General features: G+C 40.3%; 1 protein-coding gene across 5 annotated transcripts in view; it reads left to right on the top strand.

The window, feature by feature from the left end:
• Nucleotides 1-743: 743 nt before the first annotated feature.
• Nucleotides 744-23,796, top strand: part of SNX13 (sorting nexin 13) — a 68,060-nt gene continuing 45,007 nt past the window's right edge. For 4 of the 5 annotated variants that reach the window (XR_014316797.1, XM_082752193.1, XM_082752194.1 and 1 more), the window contains exons 1-2: nt 744-1,089; nt 22,361-22,473. Coding sequence is in view for 4 of the 5 variants with exons in the window: in XM_082752193.1 (XP_082608319.1) it covers nt 1,072-1,089; nt 22,361-22,473 (131 nt within the window). In the remaining variant the exon portion in view is untranslated. Of the gene's footprint in view, nt 1,090-1,257; nt 1,395-22,360; nt 22,474-23,796 lie in introns of those variants that run through there. The other variant, XM_082752192.1, reaches the window with a different exon arrangement.

Below are 23,796 nucleotides of genomic sequence, written 5' to 3'. Positions count from 1 at the left end.
TTTTTTTTTTGAAAGTTCAATTCACATGACTAACAGCTGGGTCTCTGCAGGGGAAAAACACTTGTATGAGTAAAACTGAAACTTGGTAATACTCATGAATAAAAGCAAGAAGTGGGCAACCTTGAGCTGCTAAGTATTTAAAAACCCCTGTGAAAACTTTTACAAAGCCCAGCAGCCATAAGAGCACACTGTCCCCCTTTCCACCTCTGCAATAAACAACACAGGACCTTTGCTTTTTTGCTTTTACTTGGTGAGAAAAGCAACTGTAATTGATTTTTTTGTTTGTTTGTTTTTGTTTTTCCTTCTTCTTTCCCACATTAGAGTAGTGTTGTTGCTTTTCTTTCATCCTTTCTGGTAATCATTACTATTTGTTTTGTATGCATTTTCTCTTACTGGCAATGCAGAAGAAATCAAACACGTATCTCATTTGTATTCCTATCAAGCTAGCGCACCTGAGATTAGCTTAGCAACTCTGAAACCTAGTTAAACAAAACCGGAAAGACCATCAGAACAGTGTTTAATGGAAAAGCTACAGATTTCACGCAGTAACCTTCCTTCACATGTATTTGAATACCGAGCTGCGAGAGTGTGCTCTCACAGGAGCAGAAGGAACTATGCTGGCAGTACGTGAGGCGCAGGTTCTGCTGTGTTTCAGTTCCACAATTTTTGTCGCTACTTAACGATAACATCGGTAGCAAACATATAGAGGTTTATTTTGTAACATCTAGTGCAGGGAAAGGACATGCAATGCCGCATGCCCTAATGGAGTGCTGTTTGGTCAGAAATGTGAAAAAGCGTTTTAATTGGTGACTGATGCTTGGCACCGAAGAGCTCAGAGGAAAAGTAGAACCGCTTCTCGTCGGGGACGGGGCACAAAAACTGCAAAGCGCTTTTGGAAACAACGCCTCAAGTTCTGCTGCCCTCAACTTCTCCCTTGGGCTGCCGACTACTTGAGGCCGGAGCAGCCGAGGCCGGGCTCCCACCGCCGCGGAGGCGCTGCCCGCCCCGCGCCCTCCCCGGCCCCGCGTTCAGCGGCTTGCCCCCGTCCCTGGCGGCGGAGCCGGGCTGCCCATGGCCCCCCCGGCCCAGGTAGGGACAGCAGCGGGCCGGGGACGGAGGAGAGGAGGGAAGGGAGGAGGGACCGGGACCGGCCGTGGGCGGCCCCCATGGGCGGGCGGCGGCGGCGCACGGAGCCCTCTCAAGATGGCGGCCGCTCGGGGCCGAGCTACCGGGGCGGCTGCGGGGCTGGGGGCGGCGGGCGGCCGCTGAGGGAGGCGGCCGGGGGCTCGCCTGGCCGCAGGGTGGGGGGAGCTTTCCGCGCGGCCGCCGGCCTTCACCATGCTGCGGGGCTAGAGCCGCGGGGACGCCGCAGCGGGGTAATAATGTTAGCAGAGGTAAGAGCCCTGCCTCGGCCCGCCGGGGCGCGGGGGGGACGGGAGGGCAGGGAGCGGCTCTCCGCGCGGCCGGGCGGGCAGCACCGCGCCGCGGCCCCCGGGGGACGAGGGGCTGCTGTCGGCCGGGGCCTCTGCTGCTCGAACCGGGCAGCGCCGGGCCCCTCTTAACACCCTGCCTCCGCCCCTCTCCTCCGCCTGGAGCCGGCGGGGCCCTCCCGAGCCCCTTCACCCTGCCCGGCGAGAGGCCGCGGGGCGGCGGCTCGGGCAGGGAGAGCCGCACCTGGCCGGGAGGCCTGCCTAGGCCGCGCCGGGGGATGCGCCGCCAGGCCCCCGCCGAAGCCCCTGCGACCCGCCCCGCTGCGGTGGCTTTGCTTAGTCAAGGCTCCGCGTTTGCTTTCCCCTTCCAAAGGCTGAAGCCGAGCAGTGCTGCCCTGGCTGGAGTTCCTGGCTGTAGGCAGTGGGTAGAAGTGAGCTGCCTCTCCCTGCTCGGGGGTCTCAGCCCCAGATCAGACAGACAGATATGAGACAAGTCTGTATCTGAGGGTCTGCGTGGGTCAGGAGGGGCTCCCGTGCCAAAAGGGAGGCTCGCGTTTCATGTCAGTCTCATTATGTGAGACTCACCGCTGTACTTGGTTTTCTCTCCAAAGACGGATTGATTTTCTATTTTTAATCAGTCAACAAGGTGTCTGGCACACAGACGCCTCCCAAACGTGATGACTACGTTACGTGTGTTATGTGTTTTGTAATTTATCGCTTGATCCTGCGGTGAAGGTTATTTGTCCAAAAATAAACTGTCTTAAAACTTAAGCATCTTACAGGATGAAGACTTGCCTTCTGACACCTGGAAAATTTAGCTTTGCTTTCCTCAGCGATAGCTAAGGAAGTACACTGAAGCTTTGAATGTGCATCAGAGTTTCAGGGCATTAGAAATGTGGCTCTGTGGAGTGATGAGCTCTCAAATCTCCCCAGGAGGGTAACATCTGCCAAGTGACTTAAACATGTAAAAATACATGACCTATTTTTGCATGCGGGGTATGTGGTTGGTAGTCAGGGTTAATGGTCTGCATGAAATAGCGCTGGTAGGGATGATGTGTACAAGCATTAATACTTGTAATTTAGATTATTTTAAGGGTGTCATAGAATGTTCTGGGTTGGTGCCTCACACCTGACTTTTTGTTCTGTTTGATGATGGCCTATTTCAGGACACTTTATTGTCTTGGGTTTGAAAAATCTTGTTTAATATCACCCATGCTGCTATACCAGTGCCACTTACTCCATTGGCTTTTGGAGGTAAAACCTGAAGCTTGTGTGTGTTATGACCGATTAGGATACTTAGCCTTGGTATCTGGAGGACTGGGTTCTGTTGTGTTCTACTTCTTGTTCTCATTACAAAATCTTTGTAGACAAGATGTTTTGAAGCATTGCAGGCTTGGTGTCTTCCAAGAAAACAAATTTTTAAAATTTTGGGGGCGTCTAGCAAAGTTGTAGGCAGGCTTTGATTGCTTGCCTGAACAGCAGTCATGGGGAGGAGTTCTTTAAACAACCAGACAGCTCTGGAATGGCAACAGCAGTGTTTGCAATTTAGAAGCAAACAAGAAAACTGTTCTGACATACAAACTGGAAGGAGTCCTTCTCAGTGTGCTTTTTTTGGCTGCTCTGATGGTGACTTGAGTGACTTGGTAACTAAATCACCTTGTGAAAACTGTGTGCACGCCTGCGAGCTGTTTCACACTTGGCAGGAAGATGCAGATTGCCTCAAGCCTACTGATGCATATACAGTTTTCTATAAACACTTAAGTATCCTTTTTTTAAAAACAAAAACAAAAACACTTTATTAGTGAAAAGTTAATTGGAATATATGGTGGACTGGCATTAGAGTAGGACAGTAGGGACAACTGCATGCATCTTCAGGCTGCCTAAATTTATCTTAATATCTGGGTGCAATATTTCCTAAAATACGAAGGCTGTACTAACTAACTTTAGGGAGGGTGAATGCCAGACAGCCAGTAGGTCTTTTTTTCTGTCACAGAGTAACTGTTTATTTAAAAGCATACAGTGAAGCGAGATGAGAAAAAGATTTTTAAAAAAAAAAAAAAAAAAAAAAGCTAATTTGGTGGATTTTTGTGGACGTGGGTAGTTTGCTACTGCCTAAAATGGCCAAGATCACCATCGATTTTTGGGTCATTAAAAACTTGGAAAAAAATCCTGCTAGAGCTGCTACTTTTATGAATTCAATATAATTAAGCAAAATATTTAAGTTTGCATTTTTAAGTGTGAAGAAGAGGCAAGATCTGGTTCTGCATGTGCTGTTATCGTACGGTTAAAATGTAACTTAGTTTCTCAGAATCAGCTTCCTGCATCCTTTGACTGTATATGCAGACTGCAGCAGATTCAGGCCAGTTCTGATGCGGTTAGAATTAGGGCCTTGTAATCAGTAATTTCAGGGGAAGATCGTGCTTCCTGTCAGAAAAAAAATGCTGGGTAGTTGGTTGGATTTTTTTTCCCTTACTGCAGGTCTTATTTTAGTTGCATCACAGATCATATTGTTGGGTGCCAGACACATGCTTATTTACCTACCTAGCAAAGGCTGTTCCCCAACTTTTTGTCGTCTTTTTGGGCATTGGAACTCACTTCTGCGGTCGTGTCAATGCGTTCTGTCTGTAGGTGTTCAGAGTGCTGCTGCAACAGCTGTTTCTCTGGTTGACCTTTCTGTGTCTTTTCACTTGTTCCCTTTTTCTTGCTCATCAGATGTCTCCTTTGCCATTCAAGACTCAGTGTGGCCTGTTCCCATGCGACTTACTGCTTCAGCACTCAGCACTGGTTTTCTCCTCTGATGAAGCCGTGATGGACATGAGTTGCCCTTGTCCATCCCTGTGTTTTCAGGTGGCTGCCTTCACTGTTCTTGACTTCTGTGCAGTGGCAACTGTACAGCCCTTGGCACAGCAAGGCAGCAGGTGTTTAACAACTGTGGCTTATGCTGCTTAATTTTATCTTAAATTCAAATGGGGGCAAAATAGGATTTCAGTGAGACTTCATTTATGAGAAGTTTCAGAGCTTATTTAAAACTGACAACCTGCAACTGAGTTTGCAGTCAGTATTGCCTCCCTGGAAGCATAAGCATGCTCCTCAGTTTTTCTACAGCTTCTTCTCCAATGTTTTTCTTATTAAACTGGTTTGAGATTCTTAGTGATGGCATCCTTCTGAATTTATCAGCAGCTAAATTTTCAACAGTTTAGTTCTCATTTTAGCAGAGAGACTTTGCAGTCACTAGCTAGTGACAGTTGAGAAGCTTTCTGAAATTTGACAAAGTAGGAAAAGTTACTTTTTCTTGTCTGCAACTGAAAATAACCAATGTAAAATGAGCTCTGATTTGTTAGTATTTATTGCAACCAGACAAGATAATTCATTAACTACAGGTAAACGATAACGATAGTTAAACTACTTTATAAATAAAAAGTATGTATAACAAACTTTTATTGTTGTTGGATTTTGATGGGTACTAACCACTGAGAGCTGTTTTTGGGGAAAACCAAGGAAATTAGCCTGACTTTAAGAATAAAGATTGACTTAGCAGCTTGTTTTAACTTGCTTTAGAATAATAATGAATTAGCCTTACTGAAACAGTAGCACATTGTAATGTATATGTTCCTCCAGCCCTGAAAGATGCAGGACACAGTTAACTGCTAAACAGCTAAAGGCTGTTAACATCTAAACCCTTTGGACTTCATAGCGGCCTTCTGGTACCTAAAGGGGGCCTACAGGAAAGCTGGGGAGGGACTCTTTGTCAGGGAGTGTAAGAATAGGACAAGGCTAATGGCTTTAAACTGAAAGAGGGTAGATGTAGATCGTATATAAGGAGGAAATTCTTCAATGAGTGGTGAGGCACTGGAACAGGCTGCCCAGAGAAGCTGTGGATGCCCCATCCCTGGAGGTGTTCAAGGCCAGGCTGGATGGGGCCTTGGGCAACCGGGTCTGGTGCGAGGTGTCCCTGCCCATGGTAGGGGGTTGGAATTAGGTGGTCTTTAAGGCCCCTTCCAACCCAAACCATTCCGTGATTCTATGGTTATTCTTACATAGGTGGTCATAAAGTGATTAGGTTTAATGGAGTTTTGCATCAGTTCTAAAATGTCATTCTGTGCAATTCCCCAAAACAGTGTGGAAGAGGAAAAGTGTGAAGCTCCTTAATTCAGTAAAAATTGTAATGGTTTGCCTGGTTAGATAGCTTAAGGAGCTTAAAAGTTGATTTCCTCTGTTTGGTAGTGCTCTAGGGAATTATCTCTGGTTTAAATATGTTTGTCCCTTTATCCCCACCCTTACGGAGATGACAAAGCAGGTTTTCATCTGAACTAACATGAGGAGCATTGCTATTATTAGAAATGAGAAACCATTGGAGTTGTGTGCAGGCTATTGGCAACACTTTTAAGAACTAATATTTTCAAGTCCCATTAACACCTTTCACTGTCACTTGGCTGAAAGCACTAAGGCTGGAATAATAGAAAAATCAATTGTAATTGGCACTTTCAGTTACATGAGGGAGAAACTTCAAGAAGTGCAGGACATCATGATCTTGGGATTAATTGCTTGTTCTCTTTTTTTAATTATTATTCCATAAGTAATCAGTAATCTTTCATTTCTGAACTGAAAAAATGGGGCGCTATTTCATGATGTAACCATATTGAAATATTTTGGCAAGATCACTAACCTTGTTTACATGATTTCTATTGTATTATACTTTAACTGTGTAATTTTGATTATGGGTATGAGATGAAGTAGACATTGGCTTATAACGTGAGTAAGCATGGTTGGTGGGTATGTTCAGCTAGGTGACTTCTTTTATAACTGTTATTTATTTTGGAAATAAAGCAATTTCTATCCTGCTAGAGTTCAGTAGTATCTGTCAAGCATTTTACTCTTGCTCAGAAGCAGAAATAGCTCTGAAATCTTTAGAGAAGAGAAGTAGATTTCTGAAGGACTTAGCGTTGCTTGGTGTTTTAGATATTGCAGGGAATGTGATCTCAGTGAAAGCTCTATAAGACAACTTTACTTGTGAATTGAATCAATTGGCATTTTAAAAGCTCCACAAATTTTCAACGGGGTTTGTTCAAGGAGGATTTTCTAAAAGTGCTTCATAAAACAGAATACGAGTTTGACTGCAGTGGTTACTTCAGTAGTATTTTAGTCTGAGGTCATTTCATCAGTGGCCCTGAAACTTCTAGACTCTTGCAGGTTTGCATAGTTTCTCAGACAGTGAGCATGAGATTTAAGACCCATTTGAACCTCAGTAGGAGTCAGTCTGCCTTGCTCAAGTTGGTTCTGCTTGCTCACTTTCCACTGAAGGCCCTTCTTGCATCAGATGGCAAAAGTGATGCACATACTGCAGCTTGGCTTGGCTAGAAGAACTCTTGGTATTTCGAACTATTATCTGTCAAGAACTGATCTTTGTTTCATGGGTGGGAGTAGTGCTATGATTTTTTTTTTTTTTTTTCAAGAGAAGGGTGATATGGCCTAGCTAAAGGTTCACCGGTACCTGTTGATAACACTGGTGTCTAGAGCATTCAGTTAAGTATTTCAATCTAAGTTTTGGGTCAGAAGATGAGCTACAAATGTTTTCTTTCCAAGAATATTCATGAATTTGGGGTCTGGATTTGTACAGAATTAGCTGCTTTTATTACTATGTGATTCGTATTTATCGCAGCTCTTCCTCAGCCTTTCTTGCCTCAGTTCTGTGTTTCTGAGAGGAATGGTATGGTCTGAGTTCCATTTTATCCAAATCTGTTGGTGTCAAAAAGTTATTATTTCATTAATATTGCTATTTTAGGATCATGTATTTCTGTCCATCCATATATGTTTGCAACCCTGAGAGCTAGCTTTGCTCTGCACTTCTGCTGGTGCCATATAAGGCACTCTAGGTTAGGCTCGAGCAGGAAGTTTGCATTGCTACACATCCTGTGGGATGCTCCGCGCTTCCACTCTTCCTGCTGATGCTGTCAGGCAAGGGCCAAGCCGAAAATACTCTTGAAGTTCATCGTGAGATTCTTGTTACAGCTAACCAACTGGTTATGAAACAGTGCCTCAGACTTGGCATAGCTTCTGTCATAGCTCTTAATCAGCACTGAAGGCATGGGAGGAACATGCCTGATGTTCCTGGTCATCCTATGGTCAGAATCTGACACCCCAGACCACAGGGATGAGCTGAAAATCTGGTGCTTGAGGAAAGAAGTATCCAGCCTGTGTAACTGTAGAAAGAATGTTTGTTTTAAAGTATTGCTGATCATAAAAATGATCTTGGGACTGTTTGACTTAAGGGCACAGTGAAACCTTGCTCATTGCTGTTCAAGGAACAGCTGCTTCAGGCTGACCAGAGATATCTGAGTCGCCTTGGGTCCTTTCTTCTTTGTGAGGCTGGCACCTCTTCACTTACACCTCTGTATTTCATTATAACAAGTCCAGACTTTGTTTATTTTCAGAGTTTTCCTGAGTGTTGTATTATGGCATCATATAGCATCTTTTCTGAAGCATATCTAATGATTTTTGTGATGTCTTGAAAATAATATGATTGGTAATACTGCTAGTTCGTTTGGTAGATGAGGAAAGTGGATGTGCTTGAAATTGCACATGTATTTTTGTGTGCATTTTTTTCCTCAAATGCTATGCTGAGCATTTTTTCTAGCATATGTTGGCATATTTGTTAAAAATTTGTACTTTATTTTTTAATATCCCTACCTGTTTGAGGTAGCTAACTTCTTTTAATGTAATTTGAAGAAATACGCTCTTTATAGTATTTAGTGTATTCAAACAAGCATTTCTGATCACAGTGCTAACAAATTGGAATTTTATTCACTTATGTAAAGAAAAATCTTTTAATATGGTGATCTTAAAGCTTGGGATTTAACATCTCATTTACAGATTACATCTTAGGGTACATTGCAGAACAACTAAAAGGGGGCTTACTTACCTATTATGGTTCATCTGTTGCTTATATATAATTTTAAGATTATTGGGGAGAGATTGTTTTGTGTGAATGGAACTGTCATTGTTTTGATACAAAGATGTGTCTTTATAATGGTAGGCTGCGGGGAGAGTAAGTCTTTATTTTAAATTTTCATTCTTTTTTTTCTAAATTGAGTACTCAGTAGTTGTGCTAGACATAATTTACTTGCATTCTTTGTGTACTAGCACTGAGTGCTTGTATAACTAGTGCCTTGTTTATGGCATGACGTTATCTCTTTTTACCTCATGCTTGTGTTAATTTGACTTTCTTGTGTTAATGATGAAATAAGTTTTATGTATTTACACTATCTGGACTTTGGATAGTATTGGTCTTGTCTTTCAGTTGGCAATTGCCTTACTACATCTTTTTAAAGAGTTCTTGAGAAGATGATGAGTTAGAAATAGAGACCAAAGGCAAACTTTGTTTATATAAATGCTCCAAAGCTCTTCCCTACTTTATTTGAGAATATAGTAAAGGAAAAAAAATACGCAATTATTGATGGTCTTCTCTTGCCTATCACTTTCTTTTATTTTTGCTTTAGTTTACTGATACCTTCTTTTCTCTTGTTTTCTATTTGAAATTGTTTTCCTGTAATAATCTCAATATGTTGATATTTTGCTTGTGCTCTTCTTAATTTCTCTCTTGATTTCTAGAGATTCAGCCGTAACTGTGTTTTTTCTTGTTCTCCATTTTTTGATGCATTATGCAAGGTATTTTTCTGATTTCCAAGGATCAAAGTAACCATGCTGCTGTTGTGTGGAGTAGTATGAGCTGGTCTCTTAGTGCTGCCACTTTGCTATCTGTGTGGCTCTTCATTTATTTATTACTTATCACTCTCATGTGTTTCCTTCCTCTTTATTTTTCTTCCTTAAATGTTTATCTGTTTTCCTGCTGATGTCACGGGACAGGGCATACATTTTTCTCTAAATGTATTGCATGCATAAAGGAATTTAAGGTACTGAGTGCCATTTCATGTTAGAGTTGAGTGGATCTAGTCTGGGCTGCTGCTAAAGGGGGTTTTCCCAGTCCCACCTGGTCCAGCTGGTGTGATGCTGCTTCTCGTGTCAGGTCTAGCAGCTGTGCAGGAACCACGTGAGGAATTTTTCATCAGCCAAATGAGGAGTCAATGGGAACACAGAAATTGACTCCCCAGTCAACAACTGTGTGATCCAGTGCAAGTGAAGTGCATTGTGTGCACACAGTGCCTTCCTGCATTTACTTCTATTTAGATCTAAAATACAACTAATACCCAAAATAATTCCCGTCTTTTTGAAAATGGGGATCATCCTTGTTCCTTCTGTGACTGCTGAAAACATCTGTGCCTCTAACATAATTATGAGTGAGGTGAGCTACATCCACTTTAGCAAGAATTTTTATTATTATTTTTTTTTAGTGTTCTTGATGTTGATAATGGCTGAGGTTTTTAGATCTCTTCTGTAAGCTTGCACCAAGAGCTGGATACTCAAATTACTCGATTTCATCTGTTGGAAATATTCCATGCTCAGGTACTGGAAATGCTTGTTTGAGAATGAAGTGTTCCAGGGAGTTCATAAAACTATCCATCTGTAAATTTTATTTACAGATATTCGTGCTTGCTGTCCCCTTCAGTGCCACAGTGGGCAGTGTGTGCACCATGGAGCTGTCCAGGATGTAGCTGGCACAGTAACTCTGGGCCCAGATTGTGCCTGAGAAAGGAGAGGAGGCTGCTGAGGCTGAAATATTTATCAGGATACTCAGACTCTGAGCGTACATAGAGGCCAAGTGGACAGAGGCAGAGACTCAGAAGAAATTATAGGAGGTTTCTGTCTGCTTACACGTACCTTGGTTTCTGAGCTACGCACCGCAGCCCACCAGCAGTGTTAAGTAGCAAATCAGTAAGCTGAACCCTGCGAAGTTTAAGCACTTCAGATGCGGTGGGCAAAATGGGTCTGTTGATAACAGTCAGCACACAGGAAAAAGTGAAAAGTGCACAGAAGACCAGGGAAGAAATGCTGAAAGTAACCACATTTACCAAAAGGAATGGTGAATTGAGTGGGACTTAGAAGTCAGTGGGTAAAGCAGGCAAGCCATAAGGATTGAAGGAGGGATTGGGAAAGGGGATTTTAAACACAGGAGGAGGAAAGATTAGGAATATTTGTAATCGATATTCCCCTTACATTTATCCCACTGATAAAGGCCATAGGATTCAACAATTCTTTTCCCACTGTTAAATAGGGACTTTTTTTTTTTTTTGGTCAGGCACTGTCCATTCTGCAAAGAATTAGACATCAGCTGCTGCTTAAAGAAATTGGAATCTTTTGATGTTGGACTACTGGATAATTTGGACATGCTGATCTCATTTTCTCATTTTTTATTTTACTTTTTTTAATGCAGCTGGATGGTATTCTGTCCAGAAAAATAGTTGCAATGAACTGGAAGTTTAGAGGATTGCTGTAGCTTTGTAAAGGTTTTTGTCATTTTGTATAACATCATTTTTCATGTTTGTCTTCATCTAGAAGCATCCTTTGTATAAAATTTGGCTTTATGAGAGCTCAGATGTAATGGCTAGTGAGAACTTGTAGTGAAAGTGTTTGTATCAGTTTATTTTTGGTATCTTGGCAAGAAAACAGTGCATTTAAAGAACTAAAGTAAGTTTAAACATAAGAAGGGAATAGTGGAGTAGCAGCATAATAGTCAGAGAAAGGTTCTAGTATTCCTTTAGTGGATTTGAGCTGCTGCTTACGATGCACTACATTTGCAGCCTGGATCTGTTAATTGGCTACCGGAAACTGCTTCTTTGAGGTTCGTCTTTTCACATCCATTTAGTTTTGTAGTTGAAGCTAATTATCATCGTGTTTAAAAAGTACTACATATTAAAAAAGAAAAAATTGTTTAGCTTGGAAAAGACCTCTAAGATCATCAAGTCCAACCGTTAACCTAGCAATGCCAAGTCTACCACCAAACCATGTCCCTAAGCACCACATGTACATGTCTTTTGAATACCTCCAGGGATGGTGACTCAACTACTTCCCTGGGCAGCCTTTTCCCATGGCTCACAACCCTTTCAGTGAAGAAAATTTTCCTAATATCCAACCTAAACCTCCCCTGGTGCAACTTGAGGCCTCTTGTCCTATCACTTGAGAACTTCTTGTCCTATTACTTCTTGCTTGGGAAAAGAGAGTGACCCCCATCCCCACTATAAACCTCTTTTGGGGTAGTTGTAGAGAGCAATAAGGTCTCCCCTGAGCCGCCTTTTCTCTAGGCTAAACAACTCCAGTTCCCTCAGCTGCTTCTCATAAGAGTTGTTTTCTAGATCCTTCACAAACTTCATTGCCTTTCCTTGGGCACATCCCAGCACCTCAATGTCCTTCTTGTAGTGTGGGGTCCAAAGCTGAACACAATATTTGAGGTTTGGCCTCACTGAAGCCGACTACAGAAGGACAATTGCGTCCCTGGTCCTGCTGGCTACACTATTTCTGATACAAGTCAGGACACTGTTGGCCTTCTTGGCCACCTGAGCACACTGCTGGCTCATATTCAGCCAGCTATGGACCAATATGCCCAGGTTCCTTTGTGCCAGACAGCTTTCCAGCCACTCTTCCCCCAGCCTGTAGCATTGCATTGTGTTGTTGTGCCCCAGGTGCAGGACCCGACACTCAGCCTTGTTGAGCGTCATACAGTTTGCCTCAGCCCATCGGTCCAGCCTATCCAGATCCCTCTGCAAAGCCCTTCTACACTTGACCAGGTCAATACTTGTGCTCAACTTTGTGTTGTCTGCAAACTTACTGAGGGTGCACTTGATCCCTTTGTCTAGATCACTGTTTGAAGAGAACTGGCCCCAATACTGAGCCCTGGGGGATACCACTACTGGCCGGCCTCCGTCTGGGTTTAACTCCAGTCACCACAACTCTTTGGCCCAGACCACGCAGACAGATTTTTACCAGTGAAACGTACCCCTGTACACGCCTTGAGCAGCCAGCTTCTTCAGGAGAATGCTGTGGGAAGCCTTACTAGGTCAAAAGCCCTATTGAAATCTAGGGAGACCACATCCACAGCCCTTCCCTTGTCCACTGAGTGCGTCACCTTGTCGTAGAAGGAGATCAGGTTCATCAAGCAGGACCTGCCTTTGATAAACCCTTGCTGACTGGGCCTGATCACCTGGTTGCCCTGTAGGTGCCATGTGATGGCACTCAAATATTGGGGGACTGTTAGTAATTTTTGGGGAACAGCAATTAGACATAGTGAAGGGGAGATCATCGCAAGCAGAAGTCCAAACTGAAACTAGATTCGGTACTTTCAAAGGTTGTATTACTTCCCAGTCATACAAATAGGGGTCAGAATATTAATTAGGATCACCAATAAACTTTTAAATCTACCAATCCCATGATGGTAGAGCGAGTATATGGCTTCAGTACATGGATGTACTTTATTTTGGCAGAAAATCCCTTATGGTTGAATTAAATATTGTGTGTTGGTTTCCAGGTTAATTTGTATTGTAATGGAGAGGCCAAAATAGTACAGAGTACTCCAGATGTGATCTCATGTCCAGATAGAGGATCTTTTCCCTGGACCTGCTGGCAGCACTTCTGCTGATAAAGGGCAGGATTCTGTTGGCTTTTTTTTTTTTCCATAAGGGCTGTCTGCCAACTTGCGTTACTGTCCGCAAGGACCCCTGGATCCCATTCTGCAGAGCTGCTTCCCAGAGTGCTGGCCCGAGGCCTGTATTATGGCATGGGGTTATTTCATCCCAGCAAGCCTACAGTTGTTTTTGTTGAATGTTATCAGGCTTTGTCAACCCATTTCTCTAGCCTGTCAACATCTCTCTGAATGGCAGCTGTGCTCTCGTCTGGTGTTGTATGCAGACTTACCGAGAGAGTACCCTGTCCCATCATCCAGGTAGTTAATGAGGATATCAAACAGTGGTGGTTCCTGTATTGGTCCCTGAAGGTCCCTGCATAGTTACTGGCTGCCCACTGAACTTGGCACCACTGATGAAGTTTTTGCATCCCATCATCCAGTCTTTTTTTTTTTTTTTTTTCCTTTGCTTATCATCCACTTATCAACCCATAGCTTACCAGTTAGGTGATGAGACTGAGGTATTATGCCTTGCTAAAGGGAAGATGCACAACATTTGAGGCCCTTTCCTTGTTCCCTGTGTCATAAAAAGGAATGGAGTTGTCAGGCATGATCTGCCCTTGCTAAATCCATGTTGGTTGCTTGCAGCCTTCCCGGGGACCGTGATGAGGATGATGAACCTATATCTTCTCTCTTGGCCTGGACGGACCTTCTTGAAGATGCCCTTTTGCTGCCAATATAATTTGAGAGAGTGTCTGTGTTGGCCTTCAGCTGAGCTCTGACTTTCCTGATCCAGTACTGCCTGTAGTTAAGGTGCAGTTTGACATCACAGCTCAGAAACTCAAAGGTTTCTTTTCTGAGCCCTACATTATTGTTTATAGTTTTCTTCCTTTTTAATAAAGGAAAAATGACTTTTTTTGTAATGGTGGTGGAGTGTCTTTTAACCACAAAATAAGTCCACAAAGATGTGACGTGAATGGCAATAGTTAGAGATGACAGACTTGACCACTAGGGACAATGTGGAAATTAATATTTGGTCTCGTTGAGGTGTCTATTTCAAGAGGAACCCTTCTGGCAATTATGGTAGCTAATGTGAATTAGCTTTTTTTTTGCTTATATTCCTTCACATCTATAGCCTGACCCACTAAGGCAATTAGAGTATCTTATTATATTTAGCCCAGTCTCAGGTAAAACACTGTGAAGTTACACTGCTAATTTAATATTTTAAAGTAACTTTTTATCTAGAGAAGGAGTGTTGATTATTTGGGAACCATTAGATTGTGTTATGTAACTTTAAAGTTAAGAAAAAACACAACTGGACGGTGAAATACTACAGTGCATCCAGAGCAGCTTCATCTTACAGTAAGAGTTGTAAATGAGTTTAGTTCAGGGGACTCTTGACAATTGTGCTGCAAGTATCAAATAACATTTAATATATTACCAGCAGGTTAAAGAAACAAACAAAAAACTTGGGTGACTAATTTTATAGTCAGAGTCCTAATAACTAAACCATTCTGGATTGTGTGTGTGTGTATACAAATATATGTGTATATATATGTTATATATACAATTTATTGGTTAAAATCATACATATCTACAGATAGGTCATTAAAACATGGTTTATTAGTGATCTACTTGTTGTATGGGGTTTGCTTGAGAATAATTATATTGCTTAAAGATGCTTCTGCAAAATTGAAGGTATTGTCCATGCTGTGTTTCACACTTGATGTTTTTAGGACATTTTTCAGGAGTTATTTAGGAATGAGCAAAACAGAAAAAGCACAGTTGGTGCTGTGGTGTATAGTTCTAAAAAGTTCATCATTTTATGGAATTGAGCTTATTTTATCCTTCTGTGTTGTTGACAAATTCTGCATTTGTGGTGAAAAAAAACACTTTCACTTTGTTTCGCTTCCTGTTTTTATGGGCTATTGTTTATAAAGTTTTTGAGGTTTCCTGAAGTATCAATTGCATATAAACTTTTTGAAGCCAATTTTGTCTAAGATTATGCAAAATATTTTCATGTAAGCACTGTTGTGAAACCGTGATAATTCTAGGGAAGAAATACTGGATTTATTTTAAGAAAAATAATTAGTGTTCATTAGATCTCTTATAATCAGTTTCTTTCCACTTTCTTCTCCATTTCTAAAGATCTCAGACAAGAATGGCCTTTGAACATAAAGCCACATCCTGTGTCATTTTTGTATTTAAAAAATTATTAAATGTTACTTGATAAGAGATTCCAGTTCTCCCTCTTTTTCTTCTCCAGAGTTTTGCACTAGCAAGACCTGAAATAGATGTAATCTGTTTATCCAGAGGCTGAACGTAAAACAGTGTAGATTATCTCACTGGTTTGAATTCAAGCTTGCGTTAGAGGGATTACTTTGTTCTCATGTTGGATCACCTAAGGTGATCGTGTCAAGCAATAAGCCTGGTCCTGTTTGTCTGGTCCTGTTGGATCCTTCCTGTCTGTTTTCCTTCTGGCCAAACTAAGCTAGATATAAGTCAGTAAGGATCACTTTTTGGAAATCAAACTAAAAATGACTTCGTGTATGTCGTTTCTTCTTAGATTTAAGAAACTGTCTGAAAGTGGGCTTGCATCTCCTATTTCTCATCATTATCCAAGATGCTGAATTGCGTCTTCTAAACCTGTTATTCCGTGTCCTTTTGGATTAGAATGTGGTTTAGAATTAGGTTTTTACTGCAAGCCTGTGATCAGAAAGTGTGTGTCTGTGTGTGTGAAGGTGGCCTCTTGGTTTTCCTAGTTACATGATAAATATTCTACTTTCAAAATTGGATTGTGTGAAACAAGGCTTTCTGTCCTTTGTAGTTATTTCTGCTTAGATAAAGTAGCTGTTAGCCCAGAGAATAAATGTTAGAGAAATGAAGGTTGGTTCAATTAAAATAATTAAAAAAATCCACTTCCTAATTTCATGTTGTCATCAGAAATGCTGGTAGAGCAGGTGTTGGAAAACAAACAAACAAAAAAACAATAAAGCCCCTTGACTCATTAATCCAGGCTGTTTCACTTTGATTTTTCACTTTAAAATGAAGTTTTGGGATAAATATTTATTCCTTCTGGTAGAAGCAGTGTTAATCAGAAGACTGTTCTTTTTCTTCATCGTCTTACACGCGCAAATTTAATCAAAACATACAACATTATTTTGCTATTTTAACCAGTAATATTCAACAAGAAGCCAGTTTTTATTTTATTTTATTATTTTTTTCTGATAAAAATGAATCGCAATAACATACATGATAGCTTTTAAACTTTTTATTACACACTGTGTTTCTGTTGTATAGTTGTGTACTTCAAGGTGATGTTAACATATATTTTCATTTAAAGGTTTGCACTTTTGAAAATGAATGTCACAAATCACGGAATGAGCGCAGTGATTGTGGTTTTAGGATGCAGCAGAAGTTATTACCTGTCCTGGAGTGCTTTGCTAGACCAACTGGTGTAGCTGGGGGGACAGGTAGGGGAACACGATCCCCAAAGCTTTCCTGGCTGAGGCAGTGTGAGAAGCAGCAGGAAAATTTGAGCTAAACAGAGCTAGGCGTGGCTGCTCTTGGATTAATCCAACTGTTAACCAATTAAACCATTTGACATAAAAAGCATGCCGTAAGCAGAACAGGATGAGCTGAGGTGGAGCAGGGACAGATGGACTCCTGCTTAGTACAGAAGAAGGGAGTTTCCAGCCTGCGTAACCAGGAGGGATCAGCAAGAGTACTGCACTTCCCCAGAAGATATTTTTATGGGCCTAATTTTCCAAAACTTAACATTGTGTGATGTTCTTTATTTAAAAGATGATTTGTTTATATTTACATCCTCTAATATTTTAGGCTTACTTGGGGGAGGGAGAGGAAAAAAATAAACCTGAATCAACAAAAGGAGAACAGAGTATATGAAAATCCTTCCCTTTAAAATTTTCCCAAGAGTTTTCTTCTGAGTACTGCAGCAGTAAAGTGTTGTATAGATTTCACTGTAATTTTTATGTAGTCTGAGAAAGCCTTTTGGCTTAAGGCAGGAAAGGGCAAAGGGATGACACAGAAGAGGTTAAAAGAAGAGACCTTTAGTGATGTTAGGAAATAGGGATATGCAGACCTCTTTTCAAAACCCCACTTGACGTGTCTTTCACTTTGATTGCTGTAGATTTGGCATGTATTAGGAATGTAACTACAAAGTTATTAATGGTTTATTTTGCACTTGTTAAATGTTTCTCCTGGTAGTATAACATAACAATTTCACTGCAGATGAAATTGGTACTCCAGTTGGTACTGCTTTCCAATTCTACTTGTCATGCTTGTGAAGACACAGTAATTTGAATCCTAAAATAATGTTTTTAATCACTTGACAAAAATGACACTTGCCTTAATTATAGAAAGGTTTATACATGAACACATTCCATTTACACTTAAAATGGAAGTTGAGTGAAAACGCAGATGTGGAGAATTAACAGAAAATTAAACTTGACATCTACTGTATATGCAGTCTTTGACATTTTTTTAATGTGAGCCCACAGGTGGCGTTGAATACATTTGGCAAATCATCATATTGGAAAAGTACTAAAATAGCAAAGACTAGTTTGCTTATCTAGCTAGGTACTTGTCACCTACTGCCATTTAAAAAACACTAATCGGATATACACAGATATAATCAGATATACACAGTAAAAGAATTGCAAGGAAGTGTTTTTGTTTTTAAATGACCATGTTCTTTCAAAGGTCAGACTATTCTGTTGCAAGCCTTCAATTTGAAAGCACTCACAGGGGCAATCAGCAGTGGTACAGGCCTTTTGGATGCTACAGCTGTGCCGTATGAGTAGTCTTCTGCCAAAGCTGTAGATGGACAAGTAGGTGTTTCCCGAGCCCAGCCTTTCCAGCCATTTTGTCTGTCTGTTCTGAAAGACACAAAAGTGTCTGCTGCTTGGTGGCAAAGGGGAAGGCGAGAAGAAAGGAGCATCTGTCCACTGGACATCTGGAGCTGTTTTTGCATGAAAGAAGAAGCACTTAGGTATCTGTCAGTTGCAGTTGCAGACAAAAATTGACGGCACCAGTTTAAATGCAAAATGAGCACAGCTGTACTTTCCTCAGCAAATATTCAGTGAAAGCTGTATCAGGGCTGAGGGTTTTGCTTAAAGGTGGGTTAGAAGCAAAGCTCTGAAAGCTTGTCTACTGGACTAAATGAACAAGAAACCCACTGAAGCTACTTTAAAGTATAGTTTTTTAAAAAAAAAAAAAAAAGCATAGTAGTTACGTATGCTGTTGTAGTAACTCATTGCTGTTGTGGCTGGTACATTCAAACCTTGCCATGCTCCTGCTTGACTCGCTTGCAAAATAATCTAGCTAATTCGTAAGTAGTGGACTATCACGTGCATAACTACTTGCATACTAAATTACAGTGGGATATTTCTTCTCTTAAACTTTTTTTAAGACTGTCTGTCTAGTCTATAAACTGTACGTAATTTCTAGGCCGTGAATCTTATGGATATAGACAAAGTCCTGCATGGATGGTGACATAGTCAGTCTGGGCTCAGTTGTATCAGCTGTAGGTGTGCAACAGGAGCCTGTTACAACAATACAAAATAACAAAATGCTGCGTTAATTTGAAAGCAGAAGCCAAACAGGAAAAGCAGAGGTATATAAGAAAGCAAGTTTAAGTACTTGTTTTAGTAGGTATCTGTATTTTTTTTTTTTTTTTTTTGGGGGGGGGTACATTGAGTGGGGAAAAATGAACAAAGCTTAGTCCAAAAAAAGCCATGTGTCATTGATAGTGTTGTCATCTGCATTGCCTGAATCAAGGTTGTGAATATTCACCTGACTTGTAACTAACGAGGCTTTCTGGTGCACAGTTTTTGACTTGCAGACAGCCCTTTACTGCATTTGATGTTTATTTTGCTGAAGCAATTCCAGTCCATGGAAGAAGACGACTGTATCTTCTGTGGTGCTGCATTAGCTCCTCATGGGTATGACCTTACAAATACGCTGCAGAACTCTTTCTTTGTAAGAGTTAAGACACGCAAGAGAGGGAGCTGCGATGGTGGGGTGAACATATGGCATCTTGTAGGGATGGTAAACCAGTGCATGTCCAGCTGATGAGGTGGAAGCATTGTTCATCTGGAACACAGAGTCTTTGTCTACGTGTGCCTGTGCGCTCACACAGTGTGCACACGTACGTGCATCCCACAGGATTAAGGCCAATACTATCTCTTCAGCCCTAGGCAGTTGACCAGAGTTGCTTGAAATGCAGTAGCTGAAACTTTGACAGTTTGGTTTGGAAGGGTGTGCTCCCAGCAGGGGACACTTCTGCTTCTTTTAAGGGGTTTTGGGGAGCTGCTACTTAAATGCCAGTGTTATGGCATCTTCATGAGATTGGTGTACTCTTTCTGTTGAGAGTGACAAATACCTTACAGCTAGCTTCAGTAGGACTAGACAAAGCTTCATTCAATTTGTTATTTTTTTATATATATATATATATATATTTTTTTTTATAAATACAGCTTATTTGGAAAGAAGTTCTACGTATGGGGGTATGACTTTTTATTTTTTTAATACCCCAGCTAGTTTCACCTTACTTTCTACTAAGGTAGTACCAGCTGCATAGTCATATTTGAGTAATATTAGGACTTTCTTTGCTTTTCATAGTTGCTTCTGATGTGGTAAAGGAAATTTAGATTTCAATTTTCTTTGGGAGTCATGCTGCTAATGGCCCTTTAAGAAGTGTGAGGTTACAGGAACCTTTGTTTGCAGTCAGCCTGAATGGAACCTTTCTCATCGCTGCATCCTTTTGTGGATTTCTGAGAGAGACATTCAAGACTATACACCACGTGTCTAAAGTATATAAGAATTGGGCCAGTATCTGTTGTACTTACTGCAGTGTACTGAGTTGTACGAGTTTTAAGAAATCCTATTAAAATACCAAATGAGATTTGAATCTCTGTAGCCATATGCTAAATTGCAAAGCTAGGGTGTAGGACAAAAGGTCACTGTTCTATCTATTAGAGTTAGAGAACTTTCTTTGTTAATTATGCATTCATCCAGCCCTGAATATGCACCCTGCTATCTAGTTTAATTAAGTTTTGTTAAGTCATTTAGAGTGCTTATCCCATATTTGGTACTTCAACTTTTTTGAATAATGCCATTAAGCATACTGATATTATGATATAAAAAAAATCGTGATTAAATGTTATCTTCTCCATGCATATCTTCCTGTGGTGGGTAGTGCTCTGTGGAAGTTTTAGGATGTACGTATTTCTGAGGGCATCAATTGGAGGAATCGTCTTTGTGTATTAGAATGTAGATGCATAATGAGAATGTATGATGAGAGCTCATGGCACTTCTATTGTATTTGCCATTTTTTTTGTATTGGTGTCTCTTTTGTTTTCTTTATCTTCTCAAAATACTGCTGTATTTACTTCTTAGAAGTTGAAAGAATCTTCTACTCAGCTGTGGCCAAGATTTTTTTTTTTTTTATTTTATTGTAACGCTGTTCTTCAGCGTTTTAGCTGTTTGAATTGGATGGTTAGTATCACTTAAAAAAGGCATTGCACTTTTTCAGCCGAAAGAGAATTGAATTTCAATTCAGTTTTTGAGCTGCGACACTTTAATTTAAACAAATAAGTAAGCAGGTGAGTGTAGTATTTTTCCAGCCCCAAATTCCAAACAAAAAGCCAATATAACTTCTCCATCTCTTGCTAAAAAGCTTTAACTAGGAAGAAAACAGAATCCAATCTCAACTTTCTATTAAACTCGTAATAAAACAGGAAGAATTAGATAATTCTGGTGATTACTGTGTATATCCGTGAAACAATCTGTCTGTAGAGCTATGATTTTGCTTTTGGGCAGCCCGATGTCTTCCTTTCAGAAAAGAACTGAGACTGCTTTATGTAGGAACCTTATTTTTTTTTATTACTGTTCATTGTTTATAGGATTCCAAAAACTTCTCTGTGTGTGTGTGTGTGTCAGGAAGTTGTTTTTTTTCTGAATTCTGTGCCTAAGAAGGAAAGGTGAAATCTAAATAGTCTTAGGAGAAATAAGAAATGTAGGCAAGCACCCCTCATCCCTCCTCTTAAAAGCTTTAAAAAAGGGCTCTCTGCAAATCTGGTGTTCAATTTCTGCTTGTTTTCTAAATGTCAAACTGCAAGACGAGTTTATTTAAGTGCTTTCTTAGTGTTACTTGTTGACATAGCAGTTGTCTGAGTTTCCATCAGGGTGTCATTTGATCACGGGTAGGAAAGGCGTAAATTAGACACCAGCAAAAAAAGAAAAGTTGAGAACCATAGAGCTGGAACAGTTTTGGTGGCCTATAAATACTTGTCATCATCAGTTTCACACTTCTGAGCCTTGGCTGAAACATGCTTTCCATACTGAACTGTAGACTAGGCTGAATTAAGTTTATACACTCTCCGGCTACATTGCAGCACCGTGAGGGTCCAAAGCCGTTGTAGCTCCGCGCAGTTGGTTTTCGCTACCTTGAGTTTTGGAAGTATACACGCACGTGCATACATGTTTTTACAGGTATACATCTATATGTATAGAGAGAGAGAGATTAAGTGTGTGCATATACATATGTATGTGCATGTGCTTGCACAATGTCCCACATCTCACTGCAGGGTGAGTTTTGTCTGCGGAATTATGGCAGGCATCAGCCCTAAGAAACCACCAAATCCACAGCTGCTCTTGTGGTTGACTTCAGCTGCACTGGGTGCTTTCAAAACAGCTTTTGTCTACCCCCCAGTGCCAAAGAATCTGTCCTGCCATGGGGTCTCTCTTCTTTTTTGTATTAAATTTCACTATTTTAAAGCAAAATCCTTTTTAGATACTAGAGAATTGTTTGAATGCTCTTGATTTCTCTGCTAACAAGAATTGTCAGTATAATAATCAGTTTAAGTTTCCTTCTCTCTTTTCAAGAAAAAAGTAAGTTTATACCCAGTATTTGATGCACTGGCTGACCAGTGCATCATCTAATGAAGATACAGCATTGCTTGGCTGTGAAAATTACACGTTTAGTCATGTTAATGTGATTGTATTGATATTTTCCTCTTCTCTTGTGAAGTCTGTATTTTTCTTGGAAGTAGTGGAGAATTTCACATGAAGAAAGTATTTCAAGAAACAAGTGTGTAAAAAATAAATGTAGAGAAGAAAGTTGACACTTTATGGGTAATAGTTGCATGTGAAGTGAGAGATGCCCAACAGTAGATAACGGAAAAAGGCTCTAATGTTGGCTAAAGCAGACTGCTGGCTTGCAATGTAAGTTGGTAGCAATATGCACTTCTTACTTAGTGTTTTCATTTTATCAAGCAAAGTGTCATTTCCTACACAATTAAAATGTATCAAGTTTTTAATAAACTACAAATATTGCTCTGGAGACTTTAAAGTTGTAAAAAATATTAATAATACTTTTTCTATGTGTTCTTGTTTACAGACCAGTCTTTCCATATGGGGATGGGGAAGTCTTGGTGTTGTGCTTTTTCTAATAACTTTTGGACCCTTTGCTATATTTTACTTTGCATTTTATATCCTCTGCTTCGTGGGTGGGTAAGTAGACTACTTACTGCTTTTTTATAAGTGAGATTAAATTTTAATGCGTGTATTAGCAGTTTGCTCTGAAAATCTGTAGTGACTTCTATGTAATCACATCCACATTTAAGCATCTCTTTGTGACCCAAGTTGTTTTTCTTGATCTTAAATTTTACTCTTGATTTTTTTTCCTGTAGAATATTGCTTATGATACATTTGCCAAGGCAGAAAAGGTGACTAATTTAAAATAATAATAATAAAAATTTAAAAAAAAAAAGGCAAAAGAGCTATATATAAGAGATGTTAAGGGGACAAATATTCACTTAACACCACTGTTATTTCATTCATGAGGACAGTGAGCGGGTGTTTTTCTGGGTTTATTGACATGTCTTGCAACACTTTCATCAAGTAAATCAGATTAGTAACTGTAGATACTTTATCCTATGGACAGGAAGGGAGCAAACAATGTATTTTTATTGTCGTTAGCACTATTTTTACATTGTATATGTCTGTCTTATAACCTTTATTTTTAATACCAGGTCTAAATGAGAGGTGAGATATTCCTCCGTCCTCTCATTCATCCGTCTCTTCTGCAGGACAGCAATATTTCTTGGTTTTCCACAACCTGCTTGACTTCTAATGAGAGTGTTTGGGCTTTTTTTTTTTTTTCTCCTCTTTGAAACACCCTTTTAGCTTTCTTATTTGATACGGTAAATAATATTAGTACACTTCTCTGTCATTCCAAAAAGTGCAATACAGTTTAGTGTCTAGAATTGGAGATGCTATGCTTGGGTTTTGAACTTGGGTTAAACTTGGAATTCCCTGTCTGAGAATGCAGAGTAGTCAGTTTACAAGATTGGTGAGTTAAATTAGTTTTTAAGTAAATGCTTTTGTCTTCTCGAATCTTGATACATGTATGACTGGCATATTTTGCTGGCTGTTTGTCCATCAATGCAACTTGGTTCATTTTTGTAGCTAGTTACTGAACATTGATTTTAAAACTAAAATCATCTTGTGGTACTGTTAAATTTTGTTAAAGCAAAATTTGTATCCATTTTCCTATTACATGTTTATGTACGTAGACAGACGTGAAGTCTTAGCCCTTCTAGTAGAGGTTTAGCTTAAAACGCATGTCTTCTCGGCTAAGGCTGTAGTCTGGTCCTTTTTTTACACTGTTAATCTTGTCAGATGTGTGACGCATCCTGTAACAGTCAACATACAGAATCAGGAGTACCAACTAGGTCAAATAGATTTATTTTAAAGGTATTCTTGCCTGCTTTTCTTTGTGAGTTAATTCCCATGCAAAGTTATGCAAAACACTTGGTCCTATTCCTCTTACCT

The sequence above is a fragment of the Aythya marila genome (assembly GCF_965140915.1).
Source record: "Aythya marila genome assembly, chromosome: 2".
NCBI classification, from domain to species: Eukaryota; Metazoa; Chordata; class Aves; order Anseriformes; family Anatidae; genus Aythya; species Aythya marila.
Note: the sequence above shows the minus strand (reverse complement) of the source record. Positions and strands in the feature narration are given on the sequence as shown.